This window comes from Rhinopithecus roxellana, chromosome 12, assembly GCF_007565055.1.
Source record: "Rhinopithecus roxellana isolate Shanxi Qingling chromosome 12, ASM756505v1, whole genome shotgun sequence".
Lineage (NCBI taxonomy): Eukaryota > Metazoa > Chordata > Mammalia > Primates > Cercopithecidae > Rhinopithecus > Rhinopithecus roxellana.
This window is the reverse complement of record NC_044560.1, coordinates 4,270,674-4,293,256: the sequence shown is the minus strand read 5'-3', so window position 1 is coordinate 4,293,256 and position 22,583 is coordinate 4,270,674. Positions and strand designations below refer to the sequence as shown.

At 59.1% G+C, this 22,583-nt stretch overlaps 3 protein-coding genes across 6 annotated transcripts in view; 1 reads left to right on the top strand and 2 right to left on the bottom strand.

Annotated features, from left to right (window-relative positions):
- The window catches only part of PEX14 (peroxisomal biogenesis factor 14), a 160,939-nt gene extending 153,617 nt beyond the window's left edge, over positions 1–7,322 (top strand). For all 3 annotated transcript variants that reach the window (XM_010364160.2, XM_030941702.1, XM_030941701.1), the window contains 3 exons: positions 908–1,005; positions 3,843–3,934; positions 6,099–7,322. In XM_010364160.2, the coding sequence (XP_010362462.1) occupies positions 908–1,005; positions 3,843–3,934; positions 6,099–6,555 (647 nt within the window). In that variant the 3' untranslated portion in view covers positions 6,556–7,322. The remainder of the gene's footprint in view (positions 1–907; positions 1,006–3,842; positions 3,935–6,098) is intronic.
- On the bottom strand, positions 7,319–8,360 carry LOC115892396. Its single transcript, XM_030913793.1, has 2 exons — positions 8,265–8,360; positions 7,319–7,837 (listed from the first exon to the last, which is right to left on the bottom strand). Exons 1-2 carry the CDS (start codon positions 8,352–8,354, stop codon positions 7,319–7,321), a joined length of 609 nt encoding a protein of 202 aa, XP_030769653.1. The 5' UTR covers positions 8,355–8,360.
- A 4,856-nt stretch (positions 8,361–13,216) lies between these two features.
- The window catches only part of CASZ1 (castor zinc finger 1), a 166,970-nt gene continuing 157,603 nt past the window's right edge, over positions 13,217–22,583 (bottom strand). Inside the window, exons 18-21 of one of the 2 annotated variants that reach the window (XM_030941700.1) lie at positions 21,582–21,753; positions 19,823–19,974; positions 19,519–19,660; positions 13,217–16,695 (exon numbers count right to left, since the gene is read on the bottom strand). In XM_030941700.1, coding sequence (XP_030797560.1) covers positions 15,578–16,695; positions 19,519–19,660; positions 19,823–19,974; positions 21,582–21,753 — 1,584 coding nt within the window. In that variant the 3' untranslated portion in view covers positions 13,217–15,577. The remainder of the gene's footprint in view (positions 16,696–19,518; positions 19,661–19,822; positions 19,975–21,581; positions 21,754–22,583) is intronic. The other variant, XM_030941698.1, reaches the window with a different exon arrangement.

Genomic DNA, 22,583 nt, shown 5'->3' with positions numbered 1-22,583 from the left:
TTTCAGTGATTTTCCCCCTTCCCTCTAAGACTCCACTGTGGGGTCAAGAGAGTCTGTAATTACTGTGGCTCCCAGGACCCTGGCCACCTCCCCTGTTACCGACTCGACAGGGCTCACGTTCATTACTCCGTGCCCCAGCAATGGCCCAGATTAGCTGGGACCTGTCGCACCAGAGGTGGCTTCCCTTCTTTATAAACTTGTTTACTAGACGGCAGCTCTGAATCTAAAAACCAGAGCGAGGCCAACGAGAGAGCTACCTGTCCCAGGCAGGAGTCTGTGTCCCTCTGGGGCACATTTGTGAAGCTCGCAGAAACCCTTTCAGAAACCCTCTGATGCTGTCCATTCTACTGGCGTTTGCTCCTGCAAGGCTGACATTGGTGGCAACAGGGTCCCAAGGGGTCACAGGGCACCTGGGAGTGGAGCAGGCAGCCTGGGGTCAGGTGGGGAGGGCAGGAAGGAGCAGTGGGAAATAGGACTTGTGGCTTGAGCCAGTCCTGGATGTGAATGTGGCGGGGACTCGAGATGCGTCTGTCCCGGCACTGGAGACTCCAGGAGTTTCACAAGGACACTGAGGCCCAGGAGATGAAGGATGCAGGTGCCAGAGAAGCTGGGAGAGCTCAGCAAATCATAGCCAGCTCTAATTAGAGGGGAGAGGTTCTGGACGGATATACTGTTGACCACGGACAACTACACAATGGAAAGATAAAGTAGAAATACTAGAGGTTAGACACAGTGCAGGCAGATCACCCAGAGTGCAGATAAATTAGATGGATTGCGGGGGGCTGGGGGTGTCTGCAGATAAATTAGATGAAGCGGGAACATGGGCAGCTCCTAGGTGCGCAGGCCGAGCGAGGGGAACGTCTGTGCCTGTGAATTTACCTGCGCCGTGACTGCTTTCTCCTCGCAGTGACTCAGTTACAGACGACCCTCGCCTCCGTCCAGGAGCTGCTGATTCAGCAGCAGCAGAAGATCCAGGAGCTCGCCCACGAGCTGGCCGCTGCCAAGGTACCTGTCTCTGCCCTGCAGGGCCCTCCAGGCCCAGGTCTGTCCCATGTGCCCTTCACTCTTGTCCCTTGGGCCTGGCTTGCCACCTTCGGGAGCCGGACTTTGCCCCAGTCTCATGGTGGTTACACAGCCACAGCCGATGCTGCCCTTTCTTTCCTTGTAGAGACAGGAGGCCGTTGCTGGGCAGTCAGTATGATGTTTAACCGTTGAGGCTGTCCTTTCTCTCTCTCTGTCACCTCCCAACAGGAGGAAGGAAAAGCTACCCTCTGCCTGTGGAGATCTCATGGCAGCCATATCCCTGCAGCTCTGGAGGCTTTCTGTGTAGATGTGGGACGGCCTCTACCTATAAGTTAGGTTGCAGCTCAGCATGGCCAGGAGGGGTTCTGGAACAGACAGGGGAGAAGCGAGCCGCAGTCAGTTCACCAGCACCAGCTCTGTCCACACTGCAGTGCCGCGGGCAGGTTCTCTAGACTCAGGTTCCATAGGTTCCAGCAACCCTAGGGAGCCAGAACCAACTCCCGAGTCAGTGTCCTTGCCTCACTGCCCAAATGTGAAGAAATCCTGGCATGGCAGCTTTCCTGGCCCTGCCACTCGTTAGCTGTGTGACCACAGGCAAGTCACTTAACCTCTCTGAGTCTTAGTTTCCTCATCTGTAAAATGGAGCCATAACGGCACCTAATTCATGGGGCTCTTCATGGGCTCAGGAGGGTGCCTGGCTCCAACCAACTCACAGGATTGCAGGCCTGGGTTCTGTGGGTGGGTAACAGGGGTCATCACTGAGGCAGTGTCAGACAGACCAGGTCCAGGAGACAGTGGCCTGGTGGCTCCAGAACACCCACTGGCTCTTCTCTCTGTCCCTTGACCCACAGCTCTGTGTCCGGTGGACAATTCTCCCTGGCTGCCCCCACAAGCTGGGCTCTGGAGAGTCCCGTCCTGAGTTGCTCACCCAGGGCAAGCCACTCCTAGTGTACGACTTGGCTCGAGCCAGCTCTCAAATCTTTTGCATTTGCAAAAACCATGAAAATGACAGTCTTTCCATTTTCCATGGAGTCTGGGGTGTCTCTTGAAGAGAGTCCCGGGAATCTCCCCCCCTGGACATCCAAACCACACACAGAGGTGCTGCCTGCCCTTCCTCCTGGGGTGGCTGCGGGTACTGGTGGCCACCTCCAGCCACCGTGCAGTGCATGTTCTCTGCGGGTGGCCGGTCCCTAAAGCACCAGGAAGCCCAGCGACGGCCCTGCCTGCTCTCCTGGGTCAGATCATCTTTTGGATCCATGGTCTGCCTGTGGCCAGAAGCCATCCCGGAAATTGGAAAACTGTTTTCAGGCCTTGCGCATGAGATGAACACCACATGTTGTGTTTAAGAAGCAGTGGGGGCCCGGGATGTGCTGGGTGGTGAGAGGGGTCAGGCCCCTCAGAGTTCCTCGAGCTGGCTTTGCTGCCACTGTCCCTGGCCCACCCCAACCTTCTCTCCCGAGCTGCAGTGGGGCCACTGGCTTGGCACCTAAACTCGTATGTATGAGGACTTCGGTTACCCCATAAACCAAAGACCCAGAGCTGTGTTTTCTCAGCTGTAATGTAAAGTTTTTATATCTGGCTTCCAAACTCCTACCGGAGCATTGTAAAAAATTAAAAAGAAGAGCTTTAAGTAATTAAAAAACCTACATTAAACTGAAGGCTATGAGTTTTCTACAACTGTTTTTTAAAGAGACTGACTAAAAAGCCCCAGATGTCAGATTTTATTTCTAAATCCTGGCATCTGGCACCATATGCGTTTGGAAATCTGAGTCCTTTGTAGGCCGGTGAGTGGAAATTGTGCCCTTGTTAATGGGCTGCTGTAGCTTTCAAGGTCTCAAAGAAGCCAGAACAGTGGCTCCTGGGCCCTCCCTGTCTGGTGGTCTGGAGTAGGAACCCTGAGGGGCTATGTCTGAGGGTGGCGGGTGACACACACTCACTCTCAGACTGCCCAGGTTTTCCTTCCTGAGACCTACAGGTCCTCCAAAGGACTGCTCCCTGCTAAGGTGTGCCAGCTGGGCTGCTTGCTGCGGCGAGCCCACGGCAGCCCCCGACCCCATGTCAGGGGCCAGGCTTCTGAAAGCCAGCCCAGCGGCCCACCGCACACTGGTAGGGAACAGCCAGGGAACGTCCCCTATACCCGCCTCGGGGGATTAGTATCAGGAGAGCTGGCAATGTTCATCTGTGCACTTAAAGACAGCCTGGGGTGGCCTTCAGCCTGGGCGAGGTAGACCTCACACGGAGGCCTCGTGTGGCATTGTCCTCTGTGCACATGCCACAAGCAGGTGGCCACCGGCAGCTCTCATTTGGGGACCTCTGGTTTGGCTGTCCTCTTCCCCATCTACACCAGCAAGATTTGCCAGAAGTGAGATGTAGTCCCGTGAAGTTTATTTGGAAAACAGTGTTACCTTCAAAGGGGAAAGTTGTGCATGGAAGGATGGGGTTTGTCAGAGATAGTGGCTCTTTCCTCTTTCCACCCTGGGCCATCTTATATCCCAGGCATCATACCACTTCATACCGCACCTTCACGCCTCCACATGGCTCTCAAAGATGCCCACAATACTATTATGGCACCTAAAAACACATAATGATTCCTTAAGTCATCAGATGTCCAAACAGAGCCGTGGGAATGTTTAAGGATGTCGTCATCCAAACAGAGGCATGGCAGGCAGAGGGCAGTGGCAGAACCTTCCTCCAGGTTCCCCAGAACAGACCCAGAACGCCCCACCTGCTGCCCCCACCCAGGTCCTCTTGCAGCCGCAGGCCCTGCCCATGCCACAAGGACCCCACCCTGAGCCTTGCTCCCTGTGCTCTGCTTTCAGGCCACCACATCCACCAATTGGATCCTGGAGTCCCAGAATATCAACGAACTCAAGTCCGAAATTAACTCCTTGAAAGGGCTTCTTTTAAATCGGTAGGAGGGAGGGACGGGGACCCTGTTCTGGTCAGGCCTGGAAAGGGGGACTGGGAGCTCTGGGGCATGGGAGGGGCATGACCCTCACCCCCACCCCCGAGGACCCCATCTGTCTGGGCGACTCAGGCACTGAGTCTGGGGCCTTTTGAACTTCTCTTTTCATTCCCCAGTTGACTACCTCTCCACTCCAGAGGTGACGGTCTGTGGCACATGAGTTTTGATATACAGTTCCCAGGCCTGTCAAGACCTGGTAAGGGACAGCTTGAGCCAAAAAGCAGGGCCCTTGGAGCAGAGGAGAACCTCCTGTTTTGGCTCCTCCTGCTTCCTGAGCCCCAGGTGACCACTCAGTGACAGCTTTGTCCCAGGGAAAGCCCTTGCGGGAGGGTCTTTGCGTTTTCTACTTGGAAGGGTTCCACGACTGGAGGCATGAGTAGAAGCAGGCCCTGCCCCCCCAGCTTCTTGGTGGTCCCCCTGTTGTCCCTCTGTAGTGACAGCACATTGTCACCAATGCAGCCTCAGAGGTAGGCTGACCAACTTGTCCTGCTTTGCCTGGGACTGTCCTGGTTTTATTTATTTTTATTTTTATTTATTTTTTGAGATGGAGTCTCGCTCTGTTGCCCAGGCTGCAGTGCAGTGACATGACCTTGGCTCACTGCAACCTCTGCCTCCCGGGTTCAAACCATTCTCCTGCCTCAGCCTCCCGAGTAGCTGGGACTACAGGCATCCACCACCACGCCCGGCTAATTTTTTTATTTTTAGTAGAGGTGGGATTTTGCTATGTTGGCCAGGCTGGTCTTGAACTCCCGAACTTAGGTGATCTGCCCACGGCCTCCAAAAGTGCTGGGATTACAGGCATGAGCCACTGTGCCTGGACTGTTGTGGTTTTTTAAAACTGAAAGTCCAGTGTCCAGGAGCCACTGTGTCCTAGGAGCCGCGACTGTGGGCCGTCCTCCGGGGCTGACGCCCTAGGGTGCCTTGCGTGGAGTGTCCTTGTTTCCCTGCTGGACTGGGTTTGGTGGGAGCTGGGTGAATGGGAGGGTACAGGTGGGCTCTTCACTAGGGTCCAGGATGGGGTGCAGAGGGCTCTTGCGGCTCCAGTCAGAAGACCCCATTTTCTAAGCCACTCAACTTCCTGGTTCTCCCTGAGGAAAAGAAGCTGTCCTAGAAAGAGGTGTGGTGCTGGCAGAGACCAGGGCATTGTCATTAGGAGATGGCCTCCATTTTCCCTAACTGAGACCAGCGCCTTGGAGGCTGGGGATGGAGGCCAGGCCGTCGGGTAACCGTGGGGCCAAGAAAACTACACATGGAATTTCTTGTTAGCGTTGAGGATGCTGGTGAATAAAGCAGGCCATGGTGTGTGCCCCATTCAAGTGGGGTCTGGGGGGAGAGGTGTGTCTAAGGCCCTGCTGGGGGACAGCCCTGTGAGCAGCTCTTTGTCCTCTTGGCTCAGGCAGAGATGGGCCTGCCTGTTGGAGAGCTCTGTCTCTGAGCCGTTGCCAAGTGGACCTGACCTCCCAGGTCCCTCCTGGAATTGGCTTTGGTTTGGGCTGGCTGCTGGCCCAGGAAGGGAATACGGAGCAGAAGGGAGAGCTGACTCTTGCCCGTTGAAAGTGTTGAGCTCAGAAGTTTTCTAGCAAAGGGCACCACCACTGCCCTTTTGGTTCTGATGTGTCTGACCCCCTGCCAGTGGCCAGGGCTCCCTGCCTCCACCTTTTGCTCAGACCATAGACAAATTAGGACTATGGCTCAGGTGTCTGGAGTCCCCAGTCATCGCCCTTTTGGGCTCTTCCCCACCCTGTCCCTCTCCTGGCCACTGGGGTGGAGGCAGGGATAGTGCTGAGGATCAGGAGGAAGCAGGCTCCGGAGAGGCAGCAGGCCCCACTTGGCTTCCAGCAGCTGCCCAGGCAGGTGGGCCTCGCCCAGGGGGTCCCGGGGGGACCCTGGGCTGTCTGTGGGGGCACAGGACACTCTTGGCATTTATCTCAGCTATAGGATCTTTGCTCCTGAAAGGAGGGGAGGAAGGGCTCCATCCTGTCCCTTGCCCAGTGGCCCTAGGGGAGCAGCTCACCATCGCCAAGCCCTTGGGGGTCAGGGAAGGCATGGCCCTTCAAGGGTGGGAGTTCTGAATGCCGCCACCAACCTCCTCCTCTGCTTCTCCCGCCAGGAGGCAGTTCCCTCCGTCCCCGTCAGCCCCAAAGATCCCCTCCTGGCAGATCCCGGTCAAGTCACCGTCACCCTCCAGCCCCGCAGCCGTGAACCACCACAGCAGCAGCGACATCTCACCCGTCAGCAATGAGTCCACGTCGTCCTCACCTGGGAAGGAGGGCCACAGCCCCGAGGGCTCCACGGTCACCTACCACCTGCTGGGCCCCCAAGAGGAAGGCGAGGGGGTGGTGGACGTCAAGGGCCAGGTGCGGATGGAGGTGCAAGGCGAGGAGGAGAAGAGGGATGACAAGGAGGACGAGGAGGACGAGGAGGATGATGACGTGAGCCATGTGGACGAGGAGGACTGCCTGGGGGTGCAGAGGGAGGACCGCCGGGGCGGGGATGGGCAGATCAACGAGCAGGTGGAGAAGCTGCGGCGGCCCGAGGGTGCCAGCAACGAGAGTGAGCGGGACTAGGGCCGCGCCCACTGCCTCCAGCCCTGAGGACGGCGTCCAGTATGCCGGTGCGTGGCCACACCCTGCCTCCCTCTCTGGCCCTGGGAGGGCAGCTTGGAGCCCAGGTAGGGGGCAGAGCTGTCCTCAGCTGCACTGTGGCCTGGTGGCAGCGTGGGGGTCGCACTTCTGTCCACCTGGCCTCCTCTCACCTGGCCGCCAGCCCCAGCCCCAGCCCCAGGCCCAGGCCCAGCAGCCTTTGGCTTTGATCTCAAGTCCGGCTGAAGGCAGCGAAGCCTTGGGGCTCAAGCCCCTGCCCAGCCGCTCCCGGACAGACGCCTTGCCCAGGGTGTGTTTGCCGAGTGTCTTGACTACCGTGACGCCACGCATGGCCAGAGCTAGCGTCCCCACTGCCTCCCGACTCCTCAGTGGAGGAGGAGCTGCGGTCCCTCTGGTGTCTGCCATCCCCCTCCCTCCCTGGACCCGGCCCTGGACCCCGCAGGTGCCTGTCCCCAGCACCAACCCCACTCGTGCCCCGTCGTCCTCCCAGACAAATGAAACCATGCTGCGCTTCTGATGCCCTCGCTTGCCGTGTCATGGTTCAGCTAATCCCATGGCGAGATGGGGGCTCACTCCCTCGGAGGAGCCAGGCACCAGGGCTTTCCTGACCAATAGCCAGCTCTGTCCTTCCCCCCAAGAAACACATGTTCATTTGTGTGATCATGTATAGACCTCAGAATGGAAGATAGGACTGTATATAATTGTAATAAATACCAGTTGCCACTATTTAATTTCTGCCTGTGGCTCCCTGTCTGCTCATGGCACCCTGGGCCCTGGGGGTGATCTCAGTGCAGCCTTCAGCCAGTGAAGTGTGGGTGAGGGCCCATGGGCAGCTTCTGCCACTGCTCAGCCAGAAGCAGAGGGCTTTGTTCAGGCCCAGTGGCTGCCGGAGGGCGACACTAGCTGACCGCAGGAGGATCAGGGACCTCGTGTGACTGTATATAGACCTCATGTGGAGTGAGGAGCTCTCCTTCCTTAAATGGACGCATGCTTCCCGGGGAGGGGAGTGTGGCGGCCTCTCTGAATCCTCGTCTCCCCCAGCTCTCGCCCTCCCAGTCTCCCTTTCCCTTTCACAGAGCATTTGGCTAAAACCAGAAGAGCAGAGCCATGCACTCCTTGAGGGGCGCTCCTCTTTCCTCCAGCTCCCAAGTGTCGGGACCAGGCCCATGGGCCGCAGACGCCGTGATGTCCGTGTGCCTGTGCGGACACGAGGGCTTTGGCCGCAGACGCCGTGATGTCCGTGTGCCTGTGGGGACACAAGGGCTTCGGAAACAGGAAGCTCTGGGCAGCCCCTGCAGGTGTGGCCTCCATGCACCCGCCCGCCCCACCCCACCCTCTCCGGGGGAGGGAGGAGGCCACGCAGTTGGGCTCAGAGGCTTGGTGTTGGGGCTGTTCTGTCTCAGATGTTTTGCTTTCAGCCCCTGCAGCAAACCCTTCTTAATGCTGGGAACACAGGGCCTGTTAAAGTGACGGGTCTCCAGGCCTGGGCCGCCCCTGCCCACTGGAGAGTCCCTGGGAGCAGGTCATCCCCACCTACTGGAGGGTCCCCAGTACCGGGCCGCACCTACCTGCTGGAGGGTCCCCAGGAGCAGGCTGCACCCACCCACTGGAGAGTCCCTGGGAGCAGGTCACCCCCACCCACTGGAGGGTTCCCAGTACCGGGCCGCACCTACCCGTTGGAGGGTCCCCAGGAGCAGGCTGCACCCACCTGCGGGAGGGTCCAGCCCCAATCTGGTTTCTGGCCTGTGGGTTGCGTCTTTCATGCTTGTCACCTAGAAGGACGCTCCTGCAGTTCCTGTTTACAGCCACGTGTTCCCCAGGGACAAGCAGAGCCCAGTTCAGTGTCACACTGTGGCTTGTTCTCCTTCCCTGGCCTCCTTGCCGTCTCTGAAGAAGCAGGTGTCTCAGTTTCCAGGGGCTGCCACCTCACCTGGACGAGGGGGTCCTGCCTAGCAGGCCCCCAGGAGTCCCAGTGTCTGGGAGCTGGGACGGGCAGACAAGTGGGCCAGGCCTCGGCCTGGCTCTGGGGACGGTGACTGCCTGTGTCCCACCCTCGGACCTGCTGGGTCACAGGCCTGCATTGTGGGCGGATCTGTTCCTGAGGAGTCCCCACCCCATTTGGTGCCTGGTAGCCGTTGTCTGTAACTTCTCAGAGGTCCCTCCTGCGGCGGGACCAGAAAGGGAGACCAGAGGGCAGATGCCCTGGGAAGGAAGGGAAGCCAGGACTGTGAGGTCGGTGCTGTGGAAGTGAAGTGCCAGCTGCCCGGCCCCGTTTCTTCCTGGAGAGCTGGGGCCACCAAGAAAGGGGTTCCCTGGGGCTTCACTATCCCTGGGGTGGGGGCAATGGAGACCTCACAGGGCAAGTGCTCTCCAACCTGGGGGTCGGTGAGCTGGCACATCCTGAGGCTCAAGTGCGGAGGAGAAACAGACAGAAACCTGGGCCCGGAGGCCTTTTGCCCCTGTGGGTCCTGAGCACCGAGTTCGGCTTTTGAGGACAGAGAGTCTGGCGTGATTTCAGGGAGAGAAAAACCCCTCCCCAAAACGGCAGGAGTGCTGCCTAATAAAGCCAGCTGCTGGACCAGGGAAAACAGCCCTTTGAAAAAAAAAAGCCTTTCATTAGAAAAATAATGCATTTCATCCAAATAAGGTAAAAATATTCGGAATGGGGCAGAAGTAAGCAGCAAGCAGCGGCTGTCGGGCCTTTCTGGAAGGGAGAAGATTATTAAACTCAATTACAATGTATTTTTATAAAGTGTCTTTTAGGAAAGAACCAGCCCCGTGCTCGGAGGCCAGGGGACGGCCGCCCTGACTTCACCCTGGACCAGCTCCCTCGGTCCCCAGGGTCTGTCCCTGCTCCTCCGGTGACTCGCTGGTTCTGCCTTGGGCAGGGACATCTAGTTTGGGAAGGACAGGGGACTTCCCTTGGTGTTTGCGACATGCAGGACCAGGCCAGGAGGCGGGGTAGTTGCTTTCGGGAGATGGTAGGGCCTCTGCCCCCCTGGGGCTGCCCAGTCCTTCAAAAGCCAGGGCTCCTGGAGCCAGTCCCATCCCAGGACCCCAGCTGGGGCAGGGAGCGCCTGGGTCAGGGGAAAGGGCTGCTGAGTTTGTGCCCACAGGTGGGGTGTGAGAAGGGGACAGAGAGGTGAGAACCTGCCACCCACCCGTCGGCTCCCTGTGTGCCCACACAGTCTCTTTCCCTCTTTCTTTTTCCTTGTTTTTAATAAACGCATCTGAGCAAGCTGTGTTCATCTTTTGGGGCCCTCACACCCAGGTAGAGGTGGAAGAGTTTTCTAGACGGTTTCGCTTCTGCCCTCCTGGTGGCCCGGCCAGGAGCATGGAGGCGCTGGGTCTCTGGCCTGGCCCCAGACCCCTCCCTCTCCAGGTGACCACCCTGTCCCTGCCCCAGAGCCCAGGAGGGAGGGGGAGAGCAAGCAGGGGCCATTCTTCAAGGGTCAGACATCTCCGTCCCCAGGAGTTGACTTAATTTGTCTGTTTGTTTAAACTGGTTTCTGCCAAGGCACCCAAAGAAGAGGTCAGAGACCCCAGACAGGGCAGGCGCGAAGGCGCCAGTGAGACCCACATGCAGGTGGGAGCTCCAGCCTCAGATGAGGTGCACACCTGAGGTGTAGCACCCAGGTAGACCTGCAGGGCCTGGCCGCTCTTCCTACCCCTGCTCCTTTGCTGTGTACAGGGGCTTCCCACCCAGGGACAGGCCACTGCCTGGCCGGGGGAACCACGCCCAAGCTGGCACAGGCTGACATGCATGTGCACATGTGTGTGGCACCCTCACACTCATGCAGGGCCCAGTGGGTTCTGATCCTTTTTGAGAGGTCCCCCTGTCCTCCCCCGACACCTGCTCACGCAGACCACTGCTCAGACCACAGCCTTGGCACTGTCTTTAATGCAAAACGGGTCTGAAATCTTGGCTGGCATTGAGGGATAACTACCTGAATCATGAATAAACCTTAATAACTTAGTGTCATTGAGCACGTTAAAGTTTGTGTTCTCCTAGAAGAAGAAAGAAGATGTATGATATGTTCATGAGAGGGATGCCTGAAACCTTTCCTTGCTCCACGACAGATACTGGAAGGACCTTCTTTAAAGTGACTGGGTCATGGCTTTAAACACCACCGTGACACTCGGGGTCCAGATGCGTTATAGACCCAGGGCAAGGAGCCAGCCTCAGGGAGACTCCAGGCAGGGAGGTTCTTTCTTGAGGATCCCTGCCTCCTTCCAGTGGTGTGGGGCACGGGGCTTACTGGAGGCCAAGCCACTGGGTCCGGCTGCTCCAGCACTGGCTGTGGGCCTCCTGGGAGCCACTGATTTCTCCCTGACCTGCTCCAGAGGGTGCAGAGGCACCTCCCAGCAAGGATGGCCGGGGCCTGGCTGCTTCATTCTCACACAAGGCTCTGGGATTCCAGCCCTTCAGAGGGCACTGCTGCCTCTGGGGCCGGGGCCACCTCCCGTGACAGTGGATGGGCAGCTGGCCTTTGCCCAGTGGACTGGTATGCTGCCTAGAAAGGGGGCTGTCTGTCGCCGTGTCCAGGCTGGGGCAAGCCCGCTTCGTGAGTGCCAAGGCCCGGCACACACGGGTGACTCAGGTTGCTGGTGGCGCCCCTGCTGGGCCAGGTCCGTGGGAGGTGGGCAGGCCCCTGAGCTCAGCCCTGAGCCTGTGCGGCGGGTTCTGGCCCTTTCCAAGAGGTTGCAAAACTCTTGAATTTGCCCCGGTTTGGGTGTAGGAGCATCACACACCACAGCTAATTAAATCCCAGAAGGAAAACATGCTTTACTGCATTTCCTACTGAGTCCAACAAGCCACAGGGAGTGCCGTGGGACCTGGGCCCATCCCGACCCGCAGCCACAGGCCCCCTCCCAGCTCTCGGGGACAGTCTCAAGAGTGGGTACACATGTCTAGTGGGGGTATGAGCTTCTCTCCACCCTCTGGGGCGGGACCTGGGACGTGGCACCACGGGCTGGCCTGAGTGCTCCGTCCTGAGGCCATGAGGTGCCTCTGACAGGTTCCTGAGTCCCCGTGCCCCTTCCTTGGGCTGGACTCAGGGCCCTACTTGTTGTGAGGTTGGATCAGCCCTGGGTGAGGCCTTCTGAGGTCCATCCAGGCCCAGAAGACCAGGGGGCAGTTTTGGGGTCTGGCCAAGGTCAGCAAACCGCCCTGAGTCCCCATCCTCCCTCCCCTGGGCCCCAGGAGTCAGTGCTGCCCCAGAGAGCTGCCCACTGTGCCGGTGCCTAGAGGGAGCCTTGTGGCCACACCACCCACCCACCGGCTGTTCAGGGCTTGGCTCCCTGCCTTGCTTCAGGCCCCACGGGAGGCCCACCAGGGCCTGGGAAGCTCCAATAATGGTTTTAATTTGTTGAACTTGTGTTTTATCCCATAAATTAGTCACTGTTTTATTTAACAGAATCAAGATATCCACAAACAATAGGCGAGTTCCAACTTGAACATTTTAATAAGACAGAAAAAAGTATGTATTTTCATGTCTGTTACAAACATATTTATGTAAATAGCCTGTGGGCTGCGTTCCAGGAGGAAAGAAGAAAGGGAGTGCCCGCGCGCCGGGGCTGGGCTGGAGACGCACTTCTGCGGTGGGAAATGACACGGGCCTGGACGCTGTGGGCTGTGGCCACTCCCCTGCCGCCCCTGGTCCCTGGTGCCTGGCCGGCTGGTGCCAGGCTCAGTGAGGGAGAAGCGTGCTGCGGTGACCGAACCTTTCCAGCCCCCAAGTCTGCCTGTTTCCTCGTCGGGCAAGTGGTTGTGACATCCCATGGCTGGGGTGTGATGAGCCAGTAAGACTCCTCAGCGTGGAAGAATGTGGCAGATCCCGCGCACATCCCCTCCCCAAGGTTCCAGGAAGCCCCGGCCACCTGGAGTCTGGCTCAGAGCAGGGCTGCCAAGGTCCTTCCCATGATGTGGTGTCATGAGAAGCCGGCCATCAGTTGGAAGTGTCAGGGCAAACTCCTGGAGTGCCTCGGAGGCTTGCACTCCAGGCTAGGCCTGGTGGACACTCTGGCCTCCGTGCTTCCAAGGGAGCCAACCGTGGTGCCACCAGGGCTGGCAGCTCAGGCTCGGGGCTGGTGGCTACAGACCCAGGAATTATCGGCCCCCTCTGGCTCTGCCACCCTGTGCTCCAGGCAGGAGCCGCGCCAGCATCCGGATCGGATCCGGGTACGCGCCGTTCCCAGCCCGGGCAGGTCCCTGCAGGAAGGAGGAAGGAGCCGAGGGAGGAGGCAGGAGGGTGGCCCTGCCAACGCCGGCCCAGCAGCCCAGCAGGAGAGGAGAGGGTTGGCTGGGGTGGGGGGTCCTGGGAGGCTGCAGAACCTTTGTCCGACGTCCCAGGCCTTGGTGTCAGATGGCTCTGCCCAAAGGTGACTCCTGAGCCCCAAGTGGGGGCTTCAGGCAGGACTGGGGAGGAGGCCACCCTTCTGGCCAGGCCAGAATTGAGGCCCCTACCTCTGTCCCCAGCAGCCCAGGGACAAAACTGGTCTGTTCCCCCCCTTTTCCTGCCAGGGTCGAAGCGCACCCAGTCTTCCTCCCCTCACCCCACCGGTGTAGCTGAGTCATGGCCAGCCGCTTGGGGGCGATTTTAAAAATAAAAGATAACTTGATAGATTTTTTTCCAGTTTTTATTGAGTGAAAATGTCAAACCTTGCATCAGTCATGCAAAAAAAAAAAAAAAAAAAAAAAAATCAAATAAATAAAACACATATATTAAATTTCTAATAGCACTAAATTCAAGTGGAAAAATATTCAGTTCTTAATAACCAGGTGCCGAGGAGACCAGATTCAAGTAATCAGAGCACACGCTGTTCAGTTCGGGTTTCACGTTCTGCATTTTTTTTGTCTGAAAACCTCTCTATATATCTCTATATATCTATATATGTATATACATATAGATATATACACACACATATGTGCATACATATTATTTTATATTTATATATATACACATACATAGTTATAAAACATTAAAAAGAGCATTGGTGGATCAAGCATTGTTTTCCCCACAGAAAGAAAATAAAACAAAAATTACACGTTAAAATTCAAAATGAGCTAGCAATGGCTTGTAGTCCTAATGTGCAATATGAAGGTTACAAAAGGCTAGACTCCGCACTGTCGGCATCTTCTTTTCTTCTTCTTCTTCTTAATTTTAAGTTTGATTTTGCTACATTGAAAAAACGTTTTTGTGTGTGTGTATTTTTTTCCTTTACAAAACTCCTTCCACAGACTCCCGGGCCGTGGCGGGTCACTGTCTGGGCAGATGCTCACAGCAGCATGTGGTGCCCGCAGAGTTCAGGAGGCTCTGGTAGGGGCTGTTTTAGAAAACAACTGATTTCCTGTTGAATCAGGTACGCTCCGTGCGACCACTCCTCCCTCCCTGCTCCCTGTCCAGTTCGGGTGGTCCTGGCTTTCTGGCTGTGGGCAGCCGAGAGGACAAAAGAAAGGAAGAAAAAAGGGAAAAGTAAACCACTGCCCCCCAGTTGAGCCAGGTTCCCCCTGGAGACCTCTGGGGAGAAGGCTTCAGGGTGACAGCCTCCCCACCAGCCTTCCATTCCCTCCTAGGCCTGTTTTCTCCCTGTGGCCCAATCTGACACCAGCTGGTGGCCTGGAGTAGGGAAGGTGGGCAGGTGTGGCCTCGGGCAGCCTGCCCTCACAGGGGACTCGGTCCCCGGGGACTTCAGAGCCACCGGCCAGGTGTGTGCCTGCCAGGTCAGGCCCTGGCCGGGGCTTCGATGGCCCCATCATCTCCAGGAAGGGGGATGTTTTGCAAAGGGAACCCAATCTGGGTAGACTGCACCGGCAAAGAAGCATCCCAAACAAAGTAATAAAACAAACTGGAAAAAAAAAAAAAAAAAAAAAAAAGCCCTATAAAGCCACACGCATCACCAAGAGAGAACTCAAATGTTAAATTAACTACAAACTTGGATCAACAGTAATAGTCCTTTTTTCTTGTCTCTACAAAATTCAAGTTAAGAGTTGGAATCACGCAGCTCCCATCAGTGCTAGTGTGAAGACAGACAGCCTCAAACTGTTAAGGCCTCTACAAAAAACGCTGGACCAAATCCCACGGGAGAAACGGGACTGAGCCTCCAACCTCAGGCCGGGCCCAGGCGGGTCTGCACTCTCACCACGCCTGCTTTCTTCCTTTTTGTTCTATGTAGAATAATAACCTTTACAGGAAAAATACTGTACAACTTTCTTGTATTTTTTTCCATTTTGAATATTAAAGCCAAAACCAAGCGCATCTTTCCTGTTTGCACCGCCAGGGTGGCCGAGACCCTGCCCCGTCCCCCAGCGGCCTGCTCTGGGTTTTGGACGCAGCCTCAGTTTCCCTGGGGCGGAGGCTGGGGCCAGGGAGTCACCAAACAGACCCGACCCAGGCCTGGGGGAGCAGCCGGGCCCTGGGGTGGCGCTGAGCTGGAGCTCTGCGGTTGCTACTCCCATGAGGCCTCCTCCACGGTCCCTGTAGTGTCACCCGTGCTGACCGCCTTCTGCCCGTCTCCCCCTGGGCAGGGGGGAGGATCCTAGCTGCATGAGGGAGGCCCCGCCAGCGGCTCCAGGAGCCACCCCGCCCTGGTGGCGCCGGGTGGGGGTCCCGGTGGCCCCCAGCGCCCGTCCCAGTCCTGAGCAATGGTCGCGGGGGCCGAAGCGGCCGCGGGGAGGGGCGCCGGGACAGCGGCCGGGAGCTGCGCCCCATTCGCCCGGGATCCCTGCTCCTCGGTTCCCTACCCCGGGACAAGAGCACCTTCTGTTTCCCTGAAGAGACCCGGCCTCCCTAGAGCAGGGCCGCGGCCGCCGCCGCCGCCTGTGTCCTCGGCCGCGGAGCACCAGGGGGGTCCCCGCCTCTGTCCTGAGACGGACTCGCGGTCCGGAAGCACCGGCGGGGCGCGGGGCTCTGCCCAGGGACCGCTTCGCGCGGGGTGGCGCCGCTCCCGAGACCGAGGCCGGCGCCAGGGCCACCCGCGGGCGCCGCTAGGGCGAGGAGGCGGCGGTGGGCGCGGGGCCGGGGGCGCCCAGGGCCGCCAGCGCCGCCAAGGCCGGGGTCCGCGCGCCCGCGCCCGCCGCCTCCGCCGCCGCCTCGGGCAGCGACTCCTCCGAGTCGGTGCGCAGGTCCTCGTCCTCGTCGTCCTCGTCGTCGTCCTCGTCGTCGTCGTCCTCGTCGTCGTCCTCGTCCTCGTCGTCCTCGGCCTCCTCCTCCGGCAGCTCCAGCTCCTCCTCCTCATCCTCCTGCGAGGACTCTCCAGCGGCGGCGGCGGCGGCGGCGGCGCCCTCGCGCGGCCCGGGGGCGGCGGCGTCGGGCGGGCCGGGGTCGCCCGCGTCGCCCAGCGCCAGGCCCAGACCTGCGGCCGCCGACTGCAGGAAGAGCAGCGAGCCCGGCTCGGCGCCCAACGACAGGGAGCCGTCTAGACTGATGGGAGGCCCGGGTGCGGGGCCCTCGGCCGCGGGCTCGCCGCGCTCCTGCTTCTCGTGCTTGCGCTTGTGCGAGTCCATCTGCGACATGCCCACCACCGTGTGACGGCAGCCCGGGAAGGTGCAGTGGAAGTGCGAGCACTTGAGCTTGTACTTGCAGTCGGGCACGGCGCAGTCGGCGCTGGAGCTGAACTGGCAGAAGCCCGCGGCGCTGATCACGTCCTGCTTGCCGTGGTGCTTGCGGTGCGCCGTGACCTTGGTGCTGTCGGTGCAGCGGAAGCGGCAGCGCAGACAGTGGAAGTGCGTGCTGGTGCCCGAGAAGGGACAGTCGGCGAAGTGGCAGCTGAGCGAGGCCTTGAAGCGCTTGAAGTCGTCCAGCACCAGGTTGTCCACGCGGTCGTGGTGCTGCGCATGCTTGTACATGTGCGTGCGCCCGCAGAACTTGTAGCCGCAGTTCTCACGCGTGCAGTGGTAGTGGGTGACCTTGAGCGAGAACTGGCAGGCCGCGTCCTTGCAGTCCTCATAGAGGTCGAAGCGCCGGAAGCCCTCCAGCATCATGCCCTCGTCCAGCATCTTCCGGGAGGACGCTGTCTTCCGCCGCTTGCCGAAGGGCGACATGTCCTCGATGATCCAGAAGCGCTTTTTGGCCCCCGAGGCTGTCGGCATGGAGATGGTGTTCCCTGGGGAGGGGCAGGGAGGTCAGTGCGTAAGGGGGACCCACGTGGGCACCATCCCAGGGTCACACCCACACGGGACCCCTGATCTGGCATGGCGCCAGAGGGCGGCATTTAGGGAGCCCTCGGCTTACCCTGGCTCGGGAGGCCTCTCCTGCCCAGCCCCCTCCCTACCCCCGGCACAGGAGGGGTCTCGGGCTTCCCCCTCCTCATCCCTGTCTGCAGAAGGACCTCACAGGCCTCTCCCCCCGAGTGGCAGCCCAGCCAGCTCTGGGGGACGTGGTGGCTGCTTCCTGGCCAGTTTGGGTGGGAAGTGAGGACACGTCCTGGCGCTAATTGAAGCTGAAGGGGGGAATCTAGGTCGGCAGAGTGCAATTACCCAAGTTGGACTCGTGCCAAGACGCCAGCTACGCCTGCCTCTAATGAGGGACAGGCCCGCTCCTTTCCCGCAGGCTACCCGGCTTCCCTGGCTGCGCCTGTCTGCACAGGGGGAGCTGCCTACTCACAGTAGGGGTGCCAAGTGCCCCAGGGCTGTGCGGGGCTGCAACTCCCTGCCCTAAGGAGCACCTTGTCCTTGGTACCAAAAGGTTCTTTAAGGTCTTGTTGGGGTTGTCTACCCCAAGGGCTGGGAGAGGACAGGCCTACTGGAGGACTAGGCCTCAGGGAGCTCAATGCCTCTGTCCTCTGCTCAGAGCCATAATTTACCTGGGTCAGGACCAGAGCAGGGGCTCAGCCGGGGGAGCTGAGCCCATTTATGTCCAGCTGGCCCAGACTGCTTCTTGGGATTTAGGATGCCCCCCTGCCAAGGCCAGGGTTGTAACCCTTTCTGGGAGGCACCTGTGCCCCTATGGCCATGGGTGAGGGGAAGCCCTAGCTCCTGCCAGAGGCACAGGCAGCTAGTCCTGGCTCCCCACGCCACCCCCCACAAACAATAAGAGAAGCTCTCTGACCAGCCCCACCAGCACGTGGGTAGCCTCTGGGCTCCTCCCACATGGCTGACCTGCCTGGCTCTCCCAGAGCCTGCTTAGAAGGCCCAGCAGTCACTCTAGCCACCAAATGTCTGCTCTGCCCGTTTCAGGCCAGGCCCCATCGCTCACCCTGAGTGGACAAAAACGGAGAGAAACTAAGGGCTGTGACGGTGTGGGGGCACCCAGGCAGGGGGCAAGGGATGGCCTCAGGCCCAAAACCTGGGTGGGTGAGGAGCTGCTTTGGGTCTGAAGTCACAAGGCCTGGTGATGTCAGAGTGGAGCTTCCAATGGCCGGAAGTCCCTGAGGTGGGGGAGGCCCGGCCCTGCCCCAGTCGTAACTCCTGGGGCCTGTACTCAGGCAGAACGTGAGGCAAAAATTAGCAGAGGAGTCAGAACCCGGGTAGTATCTACGCTCAAGGGAGGGGGCGGGCAGATGCCATCCCAGTGGGTATCAGATATGGGGGTGGAATGGGAGGTGCCTCTGCCCCTGAGCACTGCTGGGGCCTGAGTCCACAGACTTCCACTTACTGCTCAGCTTTGGGTGTGGGCCGGGGTTCAGGCTGGAATCTGGACCCTCTGAATCTGGGCAGGTCCCAGACCCCAGCAGACCTTCCCGAAAGCATCCTCTACCGCTCCCTAGTGCCAGATCCCAGGGGGACTCCTCAGAGTAGAAGGGACAGGTCCTGCCTTGCCCCAGGCCGAGGAAGGCAGACCGCACAGGGCCTCCAGCAGGATCGGCCCTCTTTGGGACTCTGAGCCAGTTGTGAACAGGGGAGAATCCCTAGCAGCAATGCTCTGGCCTGCCTAGCACTGAGCAGGAGCCACGAGGAGTTGTCCCTGGGATGGAGACTATGCTCTCTAGTCTCGGGGATGCTTGGCTGTGAGGGGTGCAGAGCGGCCCCGTCCTTGGCCTGGCTGGCTGCAGAAAAGGGTCAGGCCCCGGAGCATGGCCTAGAGGGTGGATTGGAGTGACGGACTGCGGTGAGAAGGCATATGCGCATTACCTGCAGCATCCTGAACTAGGGGGACGTCACTTTTTACTGGAGTTGGAGTGGCAGTGACGGGCGGGAAGCTGGGCGGGCTGCAGGTGGGATGGGCCAGGCCCCGGCCGGCTCCGAGAGTGGCACTGAGCAGAGAGTATGAGAGACAGGACGGAGAGAAGAGGCAGGGGAGGGGGGGGAGGGGCGGCCGGAGCGTGGCCGGCGAGAAGGATGGAGTCGCTGGCGGCTGCGGGGCCGCGCGGGCAGCCTCATCACCAGCGGCCGCAGGAGGAGGAAGAGGAGGAGGAGGAGGAGCCGGGCAGCCTGGAGAGGGTGGAGAAAAGCAGAAAAAAAAAAAAAAAAAAAAAAAAAAAAAAAAAAAAAAGAAACCAAAACAAAGAACAAACAAACAGAAAGAACCAAAATGAGAAACCTGATGGCAGAAGCAGGTATGGCATGAAAATGTGTGCACGGATGAGCAGAGAGAGGGACACAAGAAGAGGGGGCAGGAGGAGAGAGAGGCAGGGCGGTGCCAGGGGTCACATGGGCAGGTGTGCCGGGCAGGACCGGCGCTGGGCCCAGGCCAGGTGGGAGGCAGCAGAGGAAGGAGGCCAGGGCTGCGCTGCTCCCGCTGTGGCTCATAGAGGACCGGCCCAGGGTCCTCTCCTGGAAACTGACAGGAAGGGCAGCGCCGGGGAGGCGGGAGGATGGCGGGAGGGGCCTCAGTGACTCAGTCCCACAGACCAGCTGGCTCTGCTGCACACCAGCCTGTCCTCCTCGGAGGCCGTGTGCCCCGGACCTTCTGTCCCAAGCTGCACCCACCGGTGCTGGGCTTTGGGAGTGGGGCTTGGCCCTGCCAGCAGCCCCTGCCTGCAGCTCACCTGCCGCAGTGCTCTCGTTACCCACGGGGGTGCTGGAGCAGCTCCGGTCCATGGTGGATGACTCAGAGGACATGGCGCCTGGGCTGCAGCCAGTGTAGTCCATGCACTCATCTGTCTCAGCATCCATCAGGCCTGGGGGGCCCTGAAAGGACATGGGGGTCCCTGAGGAAGTGGGGCTGTGGGGCATGCTGCCCACAGAGGGCAGGCTGAGGCTCCACGCAGCACAGGCCTGAGAGTGAGCGTGGGACCATGGTGCATTCCCGCCACCCTGGCTGGGCTGTCACCTGGAGGGGGTGGCTCTCACCTGGGAGGGGGGCACACGGTCGAAGTTCTTCCCCAGCATCCTCCGCATGTGCTTCCGTGCGTGGGAGGTCATCTGGTGCTTGAGGAGGAAGGAGAACTGGCAGCCCTCTCGGATGCAGTGGAAGTGGCTGTTCACCTGGTTGTACTTGCAGCCTGTGGACATAGCCCCACCTGGCATAAGCCCCCCAGCTGGCCAGCACTCATGGCTTCCAGGGTCTGTCGGGCACTGTTCTAGGCATGGGGGCAGTGTGGCCAATAAGGCAGATGGCATCTGGGGGAAGGGTGCTGCGCCAAGGTGGCACCCTTAGGAGGAAGGTCAGGAAGTCCAAAGCCACCTGGCTGTCCAAACCCTGGGCCTCCTCTCCAGCCTGGCACAGAGGCAAGTGACAATGCTGGGCTGGTCCCCATCCCCTGTTCCACACGCGGGGAGGTGCACAGCTCCAGGGCAAGGGACCCTCATGGGCCCTGTACACTAGGCCAGCTACTTCTCAGCAAGCCACCTGTCCCCACATCTCTGCTGGGAAGCTCAGGGTGCTGCTGGCCCCTCTGCCCAGGCCCCAGCACCCCCTGCCTTGCTCTGGGCCGAGAACAAACAGAGCAGGCGGGACTGAAACAGCATCCTGGGGCAGGCAGGTGAGGGCTTGTCCGCTGCCATGGCGCCCAGGCTGGCCAGGTGTCTTCTGTCATCCCCCAGCTTTGTTTGGCCCCAATTATCACCAAAAACACCACAAGTTGAGTAAATAACGGCAACTGCAGAATACCCTGACATCTGTAAACTGAGCCCAGGGACAGCACAGGCCACGAGTGTTGACACTTATTGGCCTGGCTACCAGCCCTCTCCCTGGCCGCGAACTCCTTTTTGAATTCATACTTGAAGGCAAGGTTTGTTTCCTTTTTCTGGCGGTTGACTTTGAATATGTCACCTTTTCACCTTTGGAAGGACCAGACTGCAGCAGCCCCCACCCCTGCTGCCACGACCACCAGGCCACAACGGGCCTTGCCTGCAGCTCAGGCACCTCTGCCTGATGGCCTGGCTCCCGCCTGCCCTTGGGTTCTGGTCTCTTCCTAGGGAGAGTCCTGCCGCTTCAGCAGGCCGTGCACAGGGGCCGAGACTCAGCTCCCAGCAGCACCGCTACCTCTCAGGCATCAGTGGCTTCCCTTCCCAAAGCCACAGCAGCCCCTTCCTGGGTTCCGGGTCACGGATGCTCCAGCTGAGCCCATGGGGAACTTGACCGTTCCCTACTAGATCTGAGCCGCCACCACCGTCACCACCCCCACCCCTGTGACAGCACCCAGCCTGGCACAGAGCTGTCCCTCCATAGGTAACTGCAAAATGGATGAATGGACAAACTGTAGCTCACTGTGGACAAAAACCTCATCATGAAAGCCATGGAAAGAGATCCCGGAGCAAAGAACTTTGAACTCCTAAGACTTCCCTGCTCGACTTCTTGATGAGAAAAGGAAAACAGAACCATGCCCAGGCCCTGGATGCTCACGATGAGGTCCCAGGGCCGCTGTCTGGGGGTGGAGGGGCAGTGCCCTGCATGAGTCACCCCCACCCTTCTTGCTGGGCTCTGTGGGTTTGGACTGTTGCACAAGCTTGACGGTGCCTAGCCTGTGAGATCTGGGACACCTTCAACAAAGCATGGAGCCTGCGGTGGGGGACAGGACACGGGTACCAGGAGAGGCGGCCCAAGCCACAGGGGCCATGGCCTTGATGCCCACTGGAAGTCCCTGCCCGCAGTCCAGGCCCTCGGTACCTAGCCTGCCACACTCCTCGCGCTTGGTGAAGTATTTGAAGCCATTGGCTGCCCGCCGCTCGGCCTTCTCATGCTTCTTGATGTGCCAGGGGAGCTTGGTGGTGATGTTGGTCACGAAGTAGCAGCCGGTGCGGAGGCAGTGGTAGTGCCCGCGCATTCGGAACTCGCAGTGCTGCAGGGAGACATGGGAGTGTCAGGACAGGCGATGACTTTCATGAGCTCCTCCTGTCTCCCCCGGGCCTGAGACTGTGGTGTGGGCCCTTAGCACATGTGTTCTCTCTCAGAAGCTGATGATCACAGAAACACCTTTCGCATATTAAAAAGCAGCGCAGGGCTGGGCACGGTGGCTCACGTCTGTAATCCTAGCCCTCTGGGAGGTCTGAGGTGGGCGGATTGCCTAAGCTCAGGAGTTCGAGCCCAGCCTGGGCAACACAGTGAAACCCCATCTCTACTAAAATACAAAAAAATTAGCCCGGTGTGGTGGCATGAGCCTGTAATCCCAGCTACTCGGGAGGCTGAGGCAGGAGAACTGCTTGAACTTGGGAGGCAGAGGTTGCCGTGAGCCGAGATTGCACCATTGCACTCCAGCCTGGGCAACAGAGGGAGACTCCATCTCCAAAAAAAAAAAAAAAAAAAAAAAAAAAAAAAAAAAAAAAGCAGTACATGCCCTTAGTCACTGCACTAAAGCATCCTAACCTGGTAACCTTGCAGTCCATCTGCAATCCCATACCTACAGCAGACATCGTGAACCTATTTTAACAGTCTTCCTTGTATGCCTAGACCTAGGCAGACATCACTGCTCTATCCTAGCACACCTGGACGCAGGCTCCCCCTCAGGCAGCCCCTCCTGGTCTTGGGAGTCAGGCCTTTAAGGTGAATCTGATCTGACTTACCTGTGTGGGCATGGACAATGGGCCTGTTAGAAAATTCTAGGGCTTTGGAGAAAGGGGGCATAAAGCTAGTTCCAGGATAGGCAAGAATGATGTCAAAGGCATGGTGACT